Genomic DNA, 17,623 nt, shown 5'->3' on the forward strand with positions numbered 1-17,623 from the left:
AAAGCCGGTGGCACAATATACTATCTTTACACACACACGCACACACACACACACACACACACACACACACACACACACACACACACACACACACACACACAATGTTGTGGCATGAAGATGTTAGAGATGTAGGGCTCCAAGAGATTAGCTTTGGGCAAGTGAGATAAGATAACTCAAAAATAATGTGTCACGATGATCTGTCATAAATTCACCTAAGGGTACGATCGGAGTGAGATAAAACACACCAGCATTGCTAGGCACAATGTCCTGAAGCCGCGTGTGTGTGGGTGTGTGTGTTTTCTATATTCCCTGGCTGTTGATGGTCAGTATGTGTGTTTGCCCCTGTGGTTATGTCTCTGGTCCCACCAAAGCCGAAGTAATCTGGCACAAGCTTACACAAGAGAGAGAGAGAGAGAGAGAGAGAGAGAGAGAGAGAGAGAGAGAGAGAGAGAGAGAGATCACCAGCCTTGCCTGGCATTGTGTTGGCAGGCCTTTTGGCATCACCTCCTCCCCCCCTGAAGTGCACGGTTAATCCCTAAACTCTATCCCCCATTTAAAGACATGGACATCACGCAAACCTGCCTGTCTGCATTGCATTCTAACACCACCACCCCCCCCCCCCCCCCCCCCCCCCCCCCCCCCCCCCCCACCCCTCTCGGCGGCGGGCACGTGACCGGCTTGGAGGACGAGATAAGGAAGAGAGGGGGACTTTTGCAGATGCTCGTGCTCCACTAATGGGTCATGAATCTGCACGGTCACACTCATATGCACACCACGGAGTGGGGCATGTTTGTGAGATGAGGATGCGTGGAGGAGGAGCTTTAAATAGCACCTTGTGTGCACTTAGAAGCAGACGTTCGACAGCAGGCGGAGGTATGTGGGCCTGTAGGGTGGACCGAAGTCTCATTATGTTTATGGAGTTTGTTTTTTAATGTGTGCTTTTGAGAGAGGTAGTCTTCACTTATCCCTCTAGTCTCCAGTCGGTCCAAACTTGATCGAATTTTCCAAAACTTAAATATGCCCCTCCTTAATGATATCCACCTTTCTGCGATGTGGAACTGCTCTTAAAAAACCCGATAAAACCCAAAATAAACACGTTTTCTCTGTCACTATAAGCAGTACGCTTCTCGGATGTTTAGAATCCTTGAGATTTAGAAGCTGCAGATTGCCTCGTTGCCAGGCGCTCAGGACTGACGTGTACGGTTATGTAGATACTGACCTCTAGTGGCTGAAGTGTGAATCCTGCAAGCACAATAGGATTTTTCATATTGCAGTATCTGGTTTTTAGGGTATTATTTCATTAAACGTTAATAAAGTGTGTAAGCTGTAATGAAGAAGTATTTTGGAACAGAGTTTCCAAATAGGAAGGTGGGAAAAAAATGGGTATTTAAAGAGAAAATATTATTATTATTTATTCTTTTAAAGCGATAAAGACCGGGCCATTGCATGTTAGTAAATGTGCTGATGTGACTGTTATGGTATGGGATGTGGTTTGGCACTGAGCATGATTCATGAAGGAGGAAGAACTCTGCAGAAAAGAGGAACTGCCCTTTTGATCTTTCAAATCCTTTTTCTTTCAAAGTGATATTTGCTGATTATATTAAGCAGATTGTCTGGAGTAATGTAAATATTCTAGTTTGTTTTTATCTGTTTAGTTAGGTTAGAAGGTTAGACGCATTTCTCCTCACCCCTATTGCCCATGTTCACCATTTTCTCTCTTACTTACCTTTTAAGTTTATTGTCTTCTTTTCTTCTTGTATAGCATTGTGTGTTCATGTTGTCCTTTTGCTCTTGAACATCAGGTCGCAATTACAACCTCTGTTTCACTAACTATAGCACACTTGTACAGACATGCATTGTTGCAACTGATCACACAAATGCACAATAAAAAAAGTTAAAATATGAGAAAAACCCAGGTTGGGAAACAGATGGCAGTTTGAATAAAATAATATAACATACATATTTTTTAAAGGGCCAGTTCATCCAAAGTGCATACAAAACATTTTCTTTGCGCATGCTTTAAGGTATACTGTAAGAATAGAAGAACGGACACATTTTCAGTTAGTTTTGCAGAAACTCGCAGGTGCTGCTGCTAAATTTTTCCATGGACTCCTTTCTTAAAAAGGGCGGAGGAGAAGTTGGGAAGACACTTTGAGTTTTAACACATTGTTTTAGTGTAATCCACAAATAAAAGTCCAGTAAACTTCATTGCATTAGAGTACATTTAGAATGTGGCATTTAAGGCTCAAACACATACACATAAATAGATATAGGCCTACATCTGTAGAACAAAGGACAACAAAGCTGAACAAAGGTCAAACACTCAGCTGCTGCAGAGGCAGATTGAGGGTTTCTGTAACAAATTTACCAAGGCTACTTCTAAGCTGCCTGGAGATGGGAAAAAGTCTGTAGAGGTAAACAATAAAAAATAAAAATCCAACAACTCTTGTATTATATAGAACAATTTCAATGTCAGCGTTTAGCCCTAATGCAACAATGTTAGAAATATTAGAAATATTATGGATGAAAAACCAATAAAATAAATCCCAACTTTAACCAAGAGAAAGTGAGGAATATGTTTTTTTAATGTGTCCACTGACCGTCCAAAGATGAAGCGTTACAAGTGCAGTGTCTTTCTCTTCCTGTGGTGGGCAGCAACACGCGGAAGTGCCCGAAACAACGAAGAAGAAGAAAGCCAGTGTATTTCCGGGTTTATGCTGACGCGTCCCTCTCCTTCTCCGACGTGTCAGTCTCTTTGCGTCCCGAGCTGAGAAGCAGACAGACACACCGGTCAATCCGCAGACATGGCTCCCAAAGGCAGCAGCAAGCAGCAGTCGGAGGAAGATCTCCTCCTCCAGGACTTCAGCAGAAACCTTTCCGCCAAGTCCACCGCTCTCTTCTACGGAAACGCACTCATTGTGTCTGCCATCCCCATCTGTGAGTACCAGCTAGCTGATGCTAACGAGTCGAGCTAACGCTGCTTCAATGGAGGAGTCTTTCGAGAAAATACAAATGTCATTTAAAGCGTGTGAAGACTACTTTGAATTAACTTATTGAACGCGCACGATTAAAGGCAGAAGGGCAACATAATACAAGATTATATCAATAAGAATGACTGGTATGCTAAAGGGGAGGTTAATGTGATTGCTAACCCTGTCAGTGTGGTTACTTTAGGTTTAAATGCACATTATTATTAAATAACATCTATAGCTAGTGGTCATTGTAATTATGATTTTGTGTTTTTAAAAAGCCAAATAAAAAAAAAACAGGTTGTGCTCCCAATCTTCAGTTGACTCTGCATACATCTAAAGTTACACTACTGTAAACACCTGGATTATAACATGTATTTATTCAACATACTGCATATTGGGCCAATATTGATCGACTCACATCTTTCTAGGGCTGTTTTGGAGGATTTGGCACATGGACCTCGTCCAGTCCGCAGTCCTGTACGCTGTGATGACCCTGGTCAGCACCTACCTGGTGGCCTTCGCCTACAAGAACGTCAAGTTTGTTCTCAAACACAAGTAAGAAGCAGAAACGCACTGTTCTGCATTTTTAAAAAAAATAAATGTTGTATTCGGCCACAATACTAAATATGTGTGACCGTTCTCCCCTCATCCTCCAGAGTGGCCCAGAAACGTGAGGATGCCGTTTCCAAGGAGGTAACCAGGAAGCTGTCCGAGGCAGACAATCGCAAGATGTCCCGCAAGGAGAAAGACGAGAGGTGAAGCATGCGTTGTGTTGTGAAGCCATTCCTCATTACAGCGTGTTGTGCTGCAGGTCTACACTTAGCTTTGGCAAATTAAGTGTTTTCAGTGTAGCATATGTCAAGACATAAAGGTGTATGAAGTATAACTGTGGTGCTGACGTGCTGCCAGTCTTCTTAAACATGGGTTAATGTTTAAAAGCCTCCCCACATGTTGTTCTCCGCATGACCATGAAGGTTTTTTTTTTTTGTCCGTCTAGGATCCTGTGGAAGAAGAATGAGGTCGCCGACTACGAGGCCACCACCTTCTCTATTTTCTACAACAACACTCTGTTCCTGGTGCTTGTCATCGTCGCCTCCTTCTTCTTGCTCAGGAACTTCAACCCTTCTGTGTATCCTTTTTAATCACAATATACAAGCCATCGGCATGTTAACTGTTTGGAATTGGAAGCTTTAAACATTTGTCTTAAGATGGCATTAGTGCAGTGGAGTTTTATTGTCGTACACTTCATGCAGATGAAGGCTGATGTTGCATAATTCCTTTAAAATCTAATCTTGACGAGTTGTCATTTAGCGCTCCGACGTTTTGCCTTAACTTCCTTTCTTTCCAGCAACTACATCCTGTCCATCAGTGCCTCCTCAGGACTCATCGCTCTGCTGTCCACAGGCTCCAAGTAGAAGAGGAAGAAAAAGGAAAATAAAAGCTGGAGGGGTGGGTTTAGTTAGGAGGGGAGCATGTGGGTTAAAGATGGGTATACACTTTGTTTTTCACTTAAGTTAGGAACAGGGTTTAAAGGACCGAAATATCACAATTCAACTTCATGAAATTCATGATCAAATGTCTGGGGTGTGTTTCTCCAGGTCTGTCTTCTTCTTTTTGTAACAAATAAAGCAACCAGGTATACTTTTCCTCCTGTGTTAATTTTGTAAGTGTGTCATTCAGTGTGCTTGAGAGCGCTTTGAGAATATGATGATAGGAAATATATATAATTTTTTAATAACCTGTTTAAAAAATATTGACAAGTGAGACGTTGATGTTTCCATTGGCAATGCATTTAATTAGAATCACACTTTAATATAGACTATTTACAGAGAAAACTAAATGATACACTGAGGATTTAACACTTTTTTTAACAAAACTTCAAGGCTTTTCCATAAACTAGGTTAAAATGTTTCAGAAAACTGCAACGTCAGCAGAATAGATAAACTTTACATTTTTATGAGAATTGATCTAGGTTTGGCTTCATACCAGAAGAGGAAATCTTGGGTCAAAGATCACGAGTCACATTACACATTTCATGTTGTGTGAATCAAAGTTGATAATTTAGCCACGGCTCAATTGTTTCTAGCTTTGATCCTTTTTGACCTTCAGACTTGTGAACAAGGTGGCAAACCAGCCTTTATTCTCGTAAACAAGGCGAGTTTCCCTACATTATCAATGCATCTTATTGGTACCCAAAGAATTAATGAGCTGTTGACTCAAACTGATGCACCATGAAGCAAAAGGCTGGTTGAAGATGCTAAAGACAATCGGTTTGACTGAACTTTTCCCATCACATTATTTTGGTGGAAACAGCCTAAATAAAGGCCGCTGTAGGGAAGGACTAAGTTGATGATAATTCTAGTAATCGTTTATTTTGAAGGTACACTGTGCAGCATTGTTGTAGCCGTTGGCTCCTTCCCGGTTTCAAGCGGTGCTTTAGAGAGAAATAAGAAGTTTTTACTTCTTCCAGTTGTTTCCAGGCGGTGACGTTCTAAAGCACAAATAGACAGCTACACAATCTGCGGCATTGCAGCACGCTTCATCTCATCGCTGCAGCATCTCGGCTCTGTGGGTTGTGTGTGGAAACATGTAAGAGACCAGTCGGTCGCCATTCACTGCCGCTTTGTATCGTAGACCCTAAGCGGTGCCTCGGCAGGACAAAGCGGTGGTATTTAAAGAGCTGGGAATTAGAACCTAGCGTTTAGGCTGGGGGGAAGGGGGGGGGGGGGGTGTCACACTTACGCGTGGGGCCCAATGGCTGATGCCCAGAATTTTCCTAAACACAGCAAGAGAAAATACAGGCCGAGGACAGAGACACACACTTCTAGCTGGTCTGAAGTGATGATTGACAGGGATTCTTTTTATATCATCCTACACATCCTTTTTTAAGGGAAAGGTATGCATACTATAACTTTAAGTCAACATCCAAAAAGTTACCTCTACTTAAACCAATGAGGTAATACTTAATATATATACTTAATGTTGTACTCTTACTTTGTTCGTCGGACAGCATCCGGACACCATTTAACAACTCGTAATGAAAGACATCCCTGATTTGTTTTTTTCCGGTAGTGGGACTCAAGTCAAGGCACTCTGTCGGGTGGAGAACTTCTCCACACACACCGGCAGGCCGCGGTCTAACATGCTCACTGATTCAGCTTGTTGACTTGCAACCAAACTAAAGGAAAGTCTTTAATGAGAAAAAGAGCAACGCAAATGCTTTTCTGGATGTTTTTTGTTTGTAAATTGATGATCCTTTGCATTACAATGATGGCCAAGGTCGTCAGGTCAGCCTTCTTTTAATACAACAACAAGTCAATGCAAATAGTCACAAGAAAGTCTACTCATTATCCAAGGCCAAACACCGCTCACTGAGGCTTCATTTCAACAAAATAACTCGCTGAAATTTCCTTAGAAATTCAAGATCTGGTGGGGGTTTGAGCTACAAGTCAACACGTGCACACCGAGGACGAGTCAGTGACTCAACTGGAACTGGGCCAACATCTCTGCTGATCGCTGTGATGGCTTGTTTTCCAGATGGAAAAAAGAACCAGAACATCAACGCACAAAGGCGACATGAGAGAGCTGAGCGCCCTGGTTTAGAGATTGTGGTTCAAGCTCCATGCTGAAGTTCGAACAGAAGCTCATTATTTACAGAAGCTCCTTCTGTAAATGTCATTATTTATACAAATGTTCATAATCTGACTTCATGATGCAAAAATAAATAAATAAATTGACCTTATAAATACTTCTGTGAAATATCTTTCCGGAGCCAGAAATGAATTCTGTAAAGTCAGGTTGGAGGAGGATGGACGAAGAGGGATTCAAACACGGCATCTTGTGCAGTGATTCTGCAGAGGAACAACAAAATAACTCTATTTACATCATATCTATATTTGCCATACAGTACTGAGAAGTCCTCATATGCACGAGAGGCTTCTTACGGGTTTTGCTTATGTTACAAGGTATGCCGTAACGTTTTATGTACATAAATAGATCTCCAAACAATATCTCAAAATGTCAAAATAAACTTCTATATATTAACTAGTCTAGAATAAATACTGTAATCTTTGCCACATTCCAAAAACCTTGCCTATCTGCCTCCTTGTGCCGTTAACAAGCGATTGTTGCAGTTATTATAATCATAACATACATTTCATATAAGTCCTTTTCTCCATAGTGTCTCCACAGTGAACGCCAACTGAGAGAAACATAGTCCACTTCTTTTGCAAAGAGTTCTTTCTCTTCTCTATAATCGAAAGAAGCAGAGCAGCAGTTCCTGAAAGAAACCACACGAGGGCGACATGCTTCCCTCTGATGTTCCACCCTCCTTTGCTTCACACACATCACAAACAGTTGACAAGCTTGCAGTTTTTTTCCTTTCCCTTTCATTATGTGCTTTGTAGAAAAGTAACGAGGCACACCATAGCAAGAGAAACATGCACCTGTTGGATAATATACTCAGGATCTGCAGCTTATAATATCTAGTGAATACTATTCTGTGCTCTACTAAATATGGGACTGAGTACATTTGGTTGGTAGTTTAAAGCTAATTCGAGCTAACTCGAGCTAACAGAGAGGTGGTTTGCTGAGGCCTCATTCATGAAACAAATGTGAGCGATGTCATTGCTTGACCTCACATTTCATGAAAGAAGTCATTTTGCGTCACGTTTTTCGAGCGTGTGCCTCTGACACAAGAGGTGAGATGATTGAGCTCATACGCTAATTTTCTTTGCTGCACTGCATAGCAATTGAATGAAAGCACTGACTGACTGTGGGGGGGCACAGGGGGGGGGTCATGCAAATAGAAACGTCTCCGTGTCTACTTTCCTAAGCTACCGAAGGTGCTTGTATTGATGTGTTCAGCTTGTGGTACAGCAATGCTCATGAATAAAATATGTGCTCAGTATGAATTTAGTGCTCAAATTAAATGACTTGTGGGTGGAAGTCTGGGCATTAAAGATGAGGACGGAGACCTGATGGTCTGAGTCATCGGGAGGATGTAGGTAGGAAGAGGGAAGAAGTAACCGTTGCCGTCTCACTCAACAACTACTATCAAGGTGCCCTTGAGCAAGGCACGTTCACTTGAAATAGTCCTGCAGTGCTTTTCATACTGTCCTGCTCAAATCCCAACTGTGAATGTGTAAAATTGTGTGCATATGTATCCTATATTAATGAGTCCCCTGCGTGGTTTTCTGTAACCTTGCAGGCTGCTGCTACAACCAAATTTCCCCCTGGGGATGAATAAAGTATCTATCTATCTATCTATCTATCTATCTATCTATCTATCTATCTATCTATCTATCTATCTATCTATCTATCTATCTATCTATCTATCTATCTATCTATCTATCTATCTAACCGATATGTGTGGCTCTAGATGGGCATGGGTAAGACTAAGCTCTGCATTGATATATTTAAATGGACCGGCGCTGAAAGACAAACACTTTGGGTCGGGGGAGGGGAGGGGTACAACGTTTTGAGTCACTCGGCTGGACCAAGTTGCATTTTGAGGCTGCAAAAAAGCTGAGTTTGTTAAGCGTCTCTTGGCTGAGCTGGACGGGACCTGAGATGAACCCGATCTGAGCAGGACAACGCTGGGCCGAGCAGGGCGGTCTGTTCCAGGCTGAAGTGGGCTGGAGCTGAGTGGGTTCCCAAGGAGAGAACCGTGGACTTAAACATTGAGCGGTGGGTCCATGGTAGCAGTATGCTTAAGTAGGTAGGTGAGTAGGAGGGCTCGGTAAGTCCACCGGCCTGGTCTAAGAGCGGTAGTCCTTCTTACTGTACGGCCTGTTGCCCAGGATGTGGTCGATTTCAGACACCACGTGAGATGTCATCTTCGGAAGGACCTGGGCAAAAGACAGAACGATGAAGTGAACATGCCGGGCAGGAAGGAAGTGAAATATACAGTGAGGCAACAAAAGGAAACCCAGATTTATAAAGAGATTCAAATATGAGAAAGCTTTTTGATCTAGAAATCGATGGAGCTGGGGGGGGAACAACAGCTGTGTGTGTTCCTGCCTGTTCCCACCTGGATGGCCCCGAGGTTCTCGGTGAGCTGCTCAGGGTTGGATGTTCCCAGGAGAACTGAACTCACTCCTTCATTTCTAAGACACCAGGCTGGAGAGAGAAAGAGAGGTTGATATTCACACAGAGCCCACTTGATGGCGCACTGCTGGTTATTATTGTCCGACAACAAAACACAAATAGGACTGAGCTTTTAGCTTCTAGTCCTTCATTTGCTCTTCCTGGAAGTATATACCAATGTATAACTACAAATCAATGGTTTTAGTTTCTCTAAAACCTTAAATGTCTACAAGCCGTTTTTTCTAAAGCGCGCCACAACGTTTGATTAAATTGACTTCTAGCTTCCATGCAGCTCAGATACGTTATCGGTGCCCAACAATGCAGCTGAAAGCACAAACGAGGTATTGAAGTCTGTTTTTGGCGAGGAAGCTGCAGCGAAAATCAAACTACGAGACACAAATAATAAGCAAACACAGACATTGTGGAAAGGATTTGCTCACGTCTCGCATTAAAATGATTTCTGTGTGAAAGCCCTGAGCGGTTGTTTTTTCAAAGCCCTGCTTTCGGCTGCCTCTACAATATACTATAAAAGATATGAAGTCTTACCAACAGCCAGCTGAGGCAGAGTGCAGCCCAGCTTCTCTGCGATGTGGTTGAGCTCTTTCAGCTTGGCTTGCTGCTTCCTTCCATCCTCACTTACTATTTTCTCCTTCAACCATTGATATGACTGGCGGGGGAAAAGAGAGGGAAGAGATGGAGTGAGCGAAAGACATGGAAAGAGAAGAAACAAAAAACAGAGCGAGAAAGTAATGGATGAGACAAAAGGTTGAGGCTGTGTGCTCTTTATACTTTACAACATATTATAAGCACAAAAGACACCTAAAGATTTTGGCTTCAATATATTGATTATAAGTTAATTGGTTACAGTGGTTTTCAACTGTTTTGGCTTGTGAATCCTAAAATGAAGCCGTGTCTCTTATGAGAAGTTTGACTTTACTTTCTGAAGAAATACGTGTCAGTGTGTTGAGCCAAGAATGAAGGGTCACCATCTTGATATTAGAACAAATACATTTACATTGCAATTATTATTATAATTATTATTTCCAATGCACTGGCAGTTTTTTTTCCATTTGTTTTAAGAATATAAAACTTAAAAGATTCATGTTACAAGCAAAAATAACTTAAAAGACAGATTTTCGCAGTGATCTTGTTCCCAATATATCAATATATATATAAGTCCTGACCCCCATGTGATGAACCAGTAGATTAAACAAAAATGTCACATGGACAAACAAGCTACAGCTCTTCTGCAGAAAACATTTGCTTTGTTGAGGGACAGTTAACCAGTTACCTCCCTGACGATGACACTAATTGAAGTAATAATTAAAAAATCAACGCTTTCTCTTCAATTCACACGGTCCTTCGTGATGAAGTCAAGTTTGCATACCTTCATGGAAGCCCTGGAAGATTCAGGAATGCCATTTTCATATTTTCCCGTGATGATGCCGCACGCCAACGGTGACCACGTCATCGCTCCAACTCCTGTCACCATGGAGACCATAATGAGGTAAACAGGTTTGGAGGTTTTAGTAAGATGTGTTGAAGAAAGACGTGTGAGAGAACAAAAAGAAGTAAAAAAGATTAAATTAAAACTTGGAGGGAATGAGCAAAAGATAATTATAAAGATTATGTTTCGGTTTAATTAGTTCATTAATTGGACTCATCTATGAATTTGTGCGAACATGTCTTGGGGGAAAGAATACTTGCCTATCTTGTGGTAAAGTTCAGGGAGTTGCACTTCTACCTTCTCCCTCTGGAAGAGATGATACTCTGCCTGCTCACACACTGGAGGGATAAGATTAAACTGTCTTGCCACGGAATACGCCTCCTAGAGATAAAACAAAGAGGAAGGCAAAGAGAAAACGGGCACAAATTAATGAATGGTTGTTATGACTCACCTTTTTTATGTGCCGTTCAATGTTTTCTCTTTGGTGAGAATAAAAGAGACGAGGGGAGAAGAGAGCAAACATTGGGAGCCATAGATAGATAGATGGCTTCGCTCGGGAAGAGCTGGGGGCCGTTGATCAGCTCGTGGGAGCGTGGTACACATTTATATGAAGGGCCCACAGTAAGTCAGCCAATCGATATTACAAATCATAACTCTCCGAGGCATCGTTTTCAAATTTCCCTCAATACTTTCTTATCTGGATTTCCGCTTGTCCTTTAAGAATACATGGCAGAGAAAAACACACACACACACACACACACACACGTTAGGCTTGCTGCTTCTTTAAACACTCTTTCATGTTGCGTGTCTCCTGCTGTGAAACATGTCAGGATGAGAGAGCGGTACAAGGAGGGGAAATCTATTTAGCAACGATAACGTTGGTGCCATCGCTCAACTTACAAATTACATGTTGCCCTTCTCTGCAGCAACCCCATGACATGCCCCTGGAGCCTGCGTGTGTGTGTGTGTGTGTGTGTACTTTACACCTGCCATGGCACGCATACGAGAAGACGTGTTTAACCCCCCCCCTTTCTTTATTGGTGCTATAAATTACACGTCTTTCATCTGGGCTTGTGCTCTACAAAGATATCGGCTCTTTTTCACCGAGGTCACAGACAGAGAGTGTCAACACATGCAGAGGGGGAGGGCCAGGGTGAGAAAGAGGCCAGAGAGACATGAGAGAGGAGAGAGTTGGTGTTAGGTCCTTGAATGTCAGTTTAGACATGTGATTATTTCATAACTCTCTGTTGTGGCTTCACACTCCCCCTGTATATATATGTATGTATGTATGTACGCACGTACGTATGTATGTATGTATATATGTATGTATGTATGTATGTATGTATGTATGTATGTATGTATGTATGTATGTATGTATGTATGTATGTATGTATGTATGTACGCACGTACGTACGTATGTATGTCATGTATGTATGTATGTATGTATGTATGTATGTATCTATGTATGTATGTATGTATGTATGTATGTATGTATGTATGTATGTATGTATGTATATATAAACGGGGGGTACATCGATTCTGACAAGAAGAGAAACTAAAGATGGAGGAAAGCACTGTGCCTCTGTGGGAACACCTCACAGAAACAGTTTTTATTCAAACTTTCACACTTTTTCACAGCTGTGACTATGCATATAAGCAATCTGTCCAAGAATGGTACACGATAATGAGCTGCTAAGAATGGTTCCTAAGGATGTGAGGGTACTGAACATAACCAGAGTAAATATGGCTTCTTGAGACTTCCTTCTATGGATCATTGAATCAACAAATAAATGGTTTAAATTCAAGGGTCTGCCAATCAAAGTGGCCATCTTCTGATCTTCTAGTTAGCGCGGTATGAAATCTATAGCAACAAGAAACTTTCCCATAAAACTGAATGACAAAATAAACAATTGATTCGCTTAATTCTGACTCGCTGAGAAGTGTTTAAAAACTGCAGTACAGCAACTAAATAATAGTTTATTGACATTAAAGTAATGTATTCTGCACCTTATGTGTTGTATACTAACTTTGCAGAGCTACCGTTCAAGAACTACCGTTGTGACTGATAGAAAAAAAGTGTCTTTCCATTCTTTTTCTTCTCCAAAACACAGTTGTCACGACAAAACAATGTCCTACCATGATCTCCATGGCCGTCCACCGAGACGTCCCCCAGTACATCGCCATTCCTTGGTTGATCACGTAAGTCATGGCCCGAACAATCTCTGCAGAGAGACACACATGCCCACATCGCATCAGTCATCCGGATCAACAGTGAACAATTAATGTACAGTGCTCGTTACAGCATCAAAACACATACAAAATGCATTCAATAAAACGGTGGAATCTTTAAGGCTCACAGGGGGAAAAAACCTTATTGTGTGCAAAGACAAAATATTTCTCAGCCGGTTTCCTTCTTTTCTGAAAGCAGTTAAGAGGATTCAGATCAATTCAATGTATACATTAGAGCCGTTATTCACTCAGAAGAGTTCATTTCAAAATGCAGCAGACTTATTAACGCTCAATGAGTGAGAGTAGACGTAGGAGAGAGCGTTATTGGTCAAACGACAGTGAATTTGTCAATCGTGCGACCGTCTGAAAAATTAAACTTTATCTGAAAGTAACCACAATATATTCAAAATGAGAAACTCCTTTAGACCATTTATCATAATCCACATACAGAAAGCACAAAACAGAGCTGGCACTCAAAGAGAAAATGATTGAAAATGTGTTTTGTTTGTTTGCTTTATTTTGTTCCAAATATAAGGATAAAGAACAATAGATAACTTGCCCGGAGGCGAGCGGTATTTTATGAACCAACAACAGCCAGAGACAGAGGGAGAGGGAGAGAGATGGATGAAACACAGAAAACAGTCAAACAGAGAGGTTGAGTCAAACGGAAACAATGACATTTAGGAATGGGTTTGCCATCAGAAAAAGAAAAAAAACAACAAGACGAAGAACATTTGTAATCAAAATCTGAGATAAGTGTTGGCCTTGAAATCACACACAATAGAAAGAGTCTCCTCGAGCCTCCTCGAGCCTCTCTTACCTGCTGACGGATCGTCACCCGTCCCTAAAACCTCAGGGTGGGTACACACACACACACACACACACACGAACACACACACACGCACTAACAAGCTCACATACAAAAGCCCCCTCCGATCACACTCCATCTGCCACTTTTTTAATGACGCAATTAGCTCCAACACGGCCGACAGTGCGAGCCAACAGCGGTCAGGGCCAACAAAAACTCAGATTAGGACCGTCATTAAGGTTATTCATCATCGCCCCGCGCTCACTCCAATTATACTGCAACCCTCCACTGTGGCAGGACTCTTGTGCTTCACTCTGGCTCTTGGCAAAACGACAGGATGTGAGGGATACTAAAGTTAAGTAAAAAAAATTCAAATGAAAAGAGAAAAGGTGAGAGACGCAAAGAATAAGTAGAGAAAGACTTTCTTTTCAGTCTGGTAAATGATAATTAACCACCTGAAACCCAGATGTCTTTCTTAATACCATCCTGTCAAAGGAAATAACACAGAACAAAGGAAAGGGACAATTCTTCCTCTTGTTACTTCTGCCTCTCTCTCTCCACCAGCTCCTGCAACGGGCTGTGATGGTGCTCACTGCGCACACATTTAAATATACTACTCATCTCAATTTCCGTCCAATATGACAAAGGAGAGAAGAAGACGGAGAGTAAAACCAGTTCATGGGAGGAAGAGCGATAGATCTAATGGTTGAGGGGATTCAATAGGAAATGAACAGTGACAGATGGTGGAGAAAAGTAAGCTGTGTTTGGAGCACCTGCAAAGAGTATAAATCAAGGTCTGTGTTTGAATGCATCATAAACTACAATGCTATTCTAAAAAGGATGAAAACAGCATCCACAATATCACAATTTAGACCTGAATATAGCAATCATATGTTAAAACATAAATAAATCACAAGTTAAAACGTGTGCATTATCAGTCGCATAGCAGGCGCCAATAAGGGGAATGTAGGTGTATTATTTCCGCCATTTAGGCTCTCATTTTAGTTTTGATGAATTCAGGTTATCTAGAAGGTGTAAATACATATACATATTTTTGAAAAGCCCCACTGAAGGAGAGCTGAAAGTCTGGTGGAAAGCAGAAGTTAATAATGAATTGACATGCAACTTCCTTATCGATTAGCTGTGCGTGCTAATTAATAAAGGCATGGAGAGCAATAGCAATCGTACACAATTCATTTCTGATGACTCATGAGGAACCCGTGCACTCCATAATGCATTGCCAATAAGCAACTTCTTGCTAATTAATTATACAGGGCTACCTGGCCAAGACGTGGACATCGAGTTCATTGTAACAGGAACATCAGCTGTAATATGACTCACCCTCCATGGGAGTATTGCTGTCAGGGCGGTTGGCAAAAACCACATCTACATACTCCAGCTGCATCCTTTGCAAAGAGCCTTTTAGACCTGAGAGACACAAAAGGCAGAGATAGTGGTTTAAGGTTTGCCGTGAGTCCAACGTTGTTGGTTTGTCTGTGTGTGTGTGTTTGTGTGTGTGTGTGTGTGTGTGCGTGTGTGTGTCCTACCTTCAATAATGTGTTTCCTGGACAGTCCTCTTTCCGTCTCCGCTCTGATGGGGCGAACACAAACCAAACAATGAGCCTTCACTGTAAATCTTTTTCAGTCATTAATTCACTTTTGGTTCTGGGGCCATTGTTGTCTGTGTACATGTTCGACCCACAGACAAGACTGTGGGAGGAGTCAGTTCTCATTTTGGTGCTCTTGTGTCCTTCTTGTAAAGTGTAACGTCATGTAACTAACCATGTAAATGACTGAATAGACAGCATATGAATTTAATAATCATGTGTGCGTGATGCTGCGGCATCGAAATAACTCAAATATGATCTGAACGTTCTGGTGCTTAATGAACTGTAAAATAGTCATCTATAGTAAACTGTCATTGAGCTTTCCAAGAAGAGTGATAGTCATTTTAAAATCACTTTTTGACCCCGGCTAGGGGGCATGACATGAGAAAGTTTGCATCGGGCTGTTTTATGGAAATGGATCAGTGCCTCTTCAAATGTTCAACATCATTATGCAACCAACTTCTGAAGAGGTGAAGGACTAAACCTTCCTCAGAGAGAAGTAGGAGAGCAGGAATAACGTCCTCCTTATCCCCAGACCCAGTTGGACGCTCTCAGCTAAAGTGTGTGTGTGTGTGTGTGTGTGTGTGTGGTTAATGTACTGGTTACTGCATTTGGCAGGAAGTTGCTCAGGTTGAGAGAATAAACTATTATCGTGTTTGCACAGTGCATGCTGAAGAGATATGTAAGAAATAATGTACTATTGCAAAATGAACCTCGACTTTATCCCACTATTATATAAAAAAAACCTTTTCCTCACGCTGTGTATGGAGATCAGATTAATGTTCATAGCAACAAACTGCTTTCCATAGCAAGGATATGCTATCAAAATTGCCCTAATTGACAAGAGTATTATATGATATTTGTTGTCCGTGTGACTGAAACTCTGCTCCTCTGAAGGACTTTGACGCTTTACTAACCGATATTCTCAAATGAGTGTGTCCGTGTGAGAGGAATGCTTTGTGTGATGTTCTCCGGCCAGACCTTGGTCCCAATGAGACTTCCTCAATAAATAAAACTGAACCAACCACTCATCTGCCTTCAGGCATGAAAATCAGAGTTTCTTTTACTTACTTTCCTCCCCAGAAGAGTTTAGTTGTAATGACCATACTGGATCGCCTGAGAAAGAGCAGAGAAATTAGAAGATGCAGCAGAGTGAGCGATACATAAAACACATTATCTTTCATCAAGTGACAATTACAGAGTTGCTAATTGAATGGGCACGTGTGCGTGACAAATCAATACACGCAGTGGATGTGACAACTGAAGAAGGTCATTCCTTCACTTCGGTAAAGTCATGATGACACTCGGAGACTGAAATGCCACGTCCATCGTGTCTCTACTGCCCCGGCATCAAGCGTCAATAATGACACCCGAGGCAGGCGCGCGCATTACGACTGCGGAGACGGTTTTGGCCTTTTCGGTGCAACTTGCACTGCATGTTAAACAGTGCAAGCTGCTGGTTGACGTCCATGTTTGTGCTTGTACAGATACTGAGTCGTAAGGTTTATGGTTTGAGTGTCAAAGAGGAAAAGTTGGTGGAAACAATCTTTATGGGTTCGTCCAGTCGTTATAGATTTCAGCTCGCTGTCAGGTTTGCTCCAAGTTTAAGCTGCACAATGATGAGATGGCAGCATAATGATCCATCAGGTACTTCCTAGTACTATCAGTTAGTTCCTTTTCCTTTGATTCTATAAGTCTGTCCTTTATGTTTCCGACGCAGTTGATAAGTATTAAACTGAGCTGAAGACTGAGCGTGTTTAAATAACTTTGTAAAGGGAAGATTTGAGATTTGAGGAAATGGAAAATGCCTGCAGGCAGACTTTTATACAGTAACCGTTTCATGCTGCTCTATTGTGATGGAATGTGTGTGTGTGTGTGTGTGTGTGTGTGTGTGTGTGTGCAGAAATACACAAATTACTGCAAATAAGGAATGTAGTCAGATCTGAAGAAATAGGAAAAAGAACGGACACAGCAGAGATAGTCCAGATCTCAGCATCACTTTGACATCAAACATATCACGCACACACACACACACACACCCTTCTCTTGCTGCCTCTTGCAACGTGCACACACATCATCATTTCTCTCTGTCACAATAAAGGGGATGAAGCCATCACACACATTTATGTCACCATTACCTCCAGCATTTCTTCTTGATAATGTTTCCTAGAATGACTTCGGCCCTGCAAGGCAATATAAACAAGTTGGCGTTATTAAATTGCAGCTTGAATTCATAAATATTCGTTCTCCAATATCAACCCTGCAATTCATTGATATCAAATTAAACTACCCCCTGTGCATTGAAAAGATGGCAATATTTGACAGAATTTGGGTTTTATTATTGTTTTTTTTATTTTATGTTTTCTGGTACGTTACAATACAGCTAAAGGAAATCACTCCTCATTGGTGGAAGTTTTAACTGTGAAAAAAAACCAGACACCACTGACCAATTATAATATGTATCGTCACGGTA

The 17,623-nt window shown here is 41.6% G+C and overlaps 2 protein-coding genes across 4 annotated transcripts in view; one reads left to right on the top strand and one right to left on the bottom strand.

Annotated features, from left to right (window-relative positions):
* The first annotated feature begins 2,702 nt into the window (after positions 1-2,702).
* ssr3 (signal sequence receptor, gamma) lies at positions 2,703-4,619 on the top strand. Its single transcript, XM_034549235.1, has 5 exons — positions 2,703-2,937; positions 3,401-3,527; positions 3,629-3,727; positions 3,970-4,101; positions 4,321-4,619. Exons 1-5 carry the CDS (start codon positions 2,805-2,807, stop codon positions 4,385-4,387), a joined length of 558 nt encoding a protein of 185 aa, XP_034405126.1. The 5' UTR covers positions 2,703-2,804; the 3' UTR covers positions 4,388-4,619.
* A 1,096-nt stretch (positions 4,620-5,715) lies between these two features.
* kcnab1a (potassium voltage-gated channel, shaker-related subfamily, beta member 1 a) overlaps positions 5,716-17,623 on the bottom strand; it is a 56,377-nt gene continuing 44,469 nt past the window's right edge. For all 3 annotated transcript variants that reach the window (XM_034548601.1, XM_034548603.1, XM_034548602.1), the window contains 10 exons: positions 17,289-17,333; positions 16,222-16,266; positions 15,091-15,134; positions 14,885-14,971; positions 12,643-12,728; positions 10,767-10,887; positions 10,447-10,541; positions 9,606-9,726; positions 9,004-9,092; positions 5,716-8,821 (listed from right to left, as the gene is read on the bottom strand). In XM_034548601.1, coding sequence (XP_034404492.1) covers positions 8,732-8,821; positions 9,004-9,092; positions 9,606-9,726; positions 10,447-10,541; positions 10,767-10,887; positions 12,643-12,728; positions 14,885-14,971; positions 15,091-15,134; positions 16,222-16,266; positions 17,289-17,333 — 823 coding nt within the window. In that variant the 3' untranslated portion in view covers positions 5,716-8,731. The remainder of the gene's footprint in view (positions 8,822-9,003; positions 9,093-9,605; positions 9,727-10,446; positions 10,542-10,766; positions 10,888-12,642; positions 12,729-14,884; positions 14,972-15,090; positions 15,135-16,221; positions 16,267-17,288; positions 17,334-17,623) is intronic.

Source organism: Cyclopterus lumpus, chromosome 13 (assembly GCF_009769545.1).
Source record: "Cyclopterus lumpus isolate fCycLum1 chromosome 13, fCycLum1.pri, whole genome shotgun sequence".
Classification (NCBI taxonomy): domain Eukaryota; kingdom Metazoa; phylum Chordata; class Actinopteri; order Perciformes; family Cyclopteridae; genus Cyclopterus; species Cyclopterus lumpus.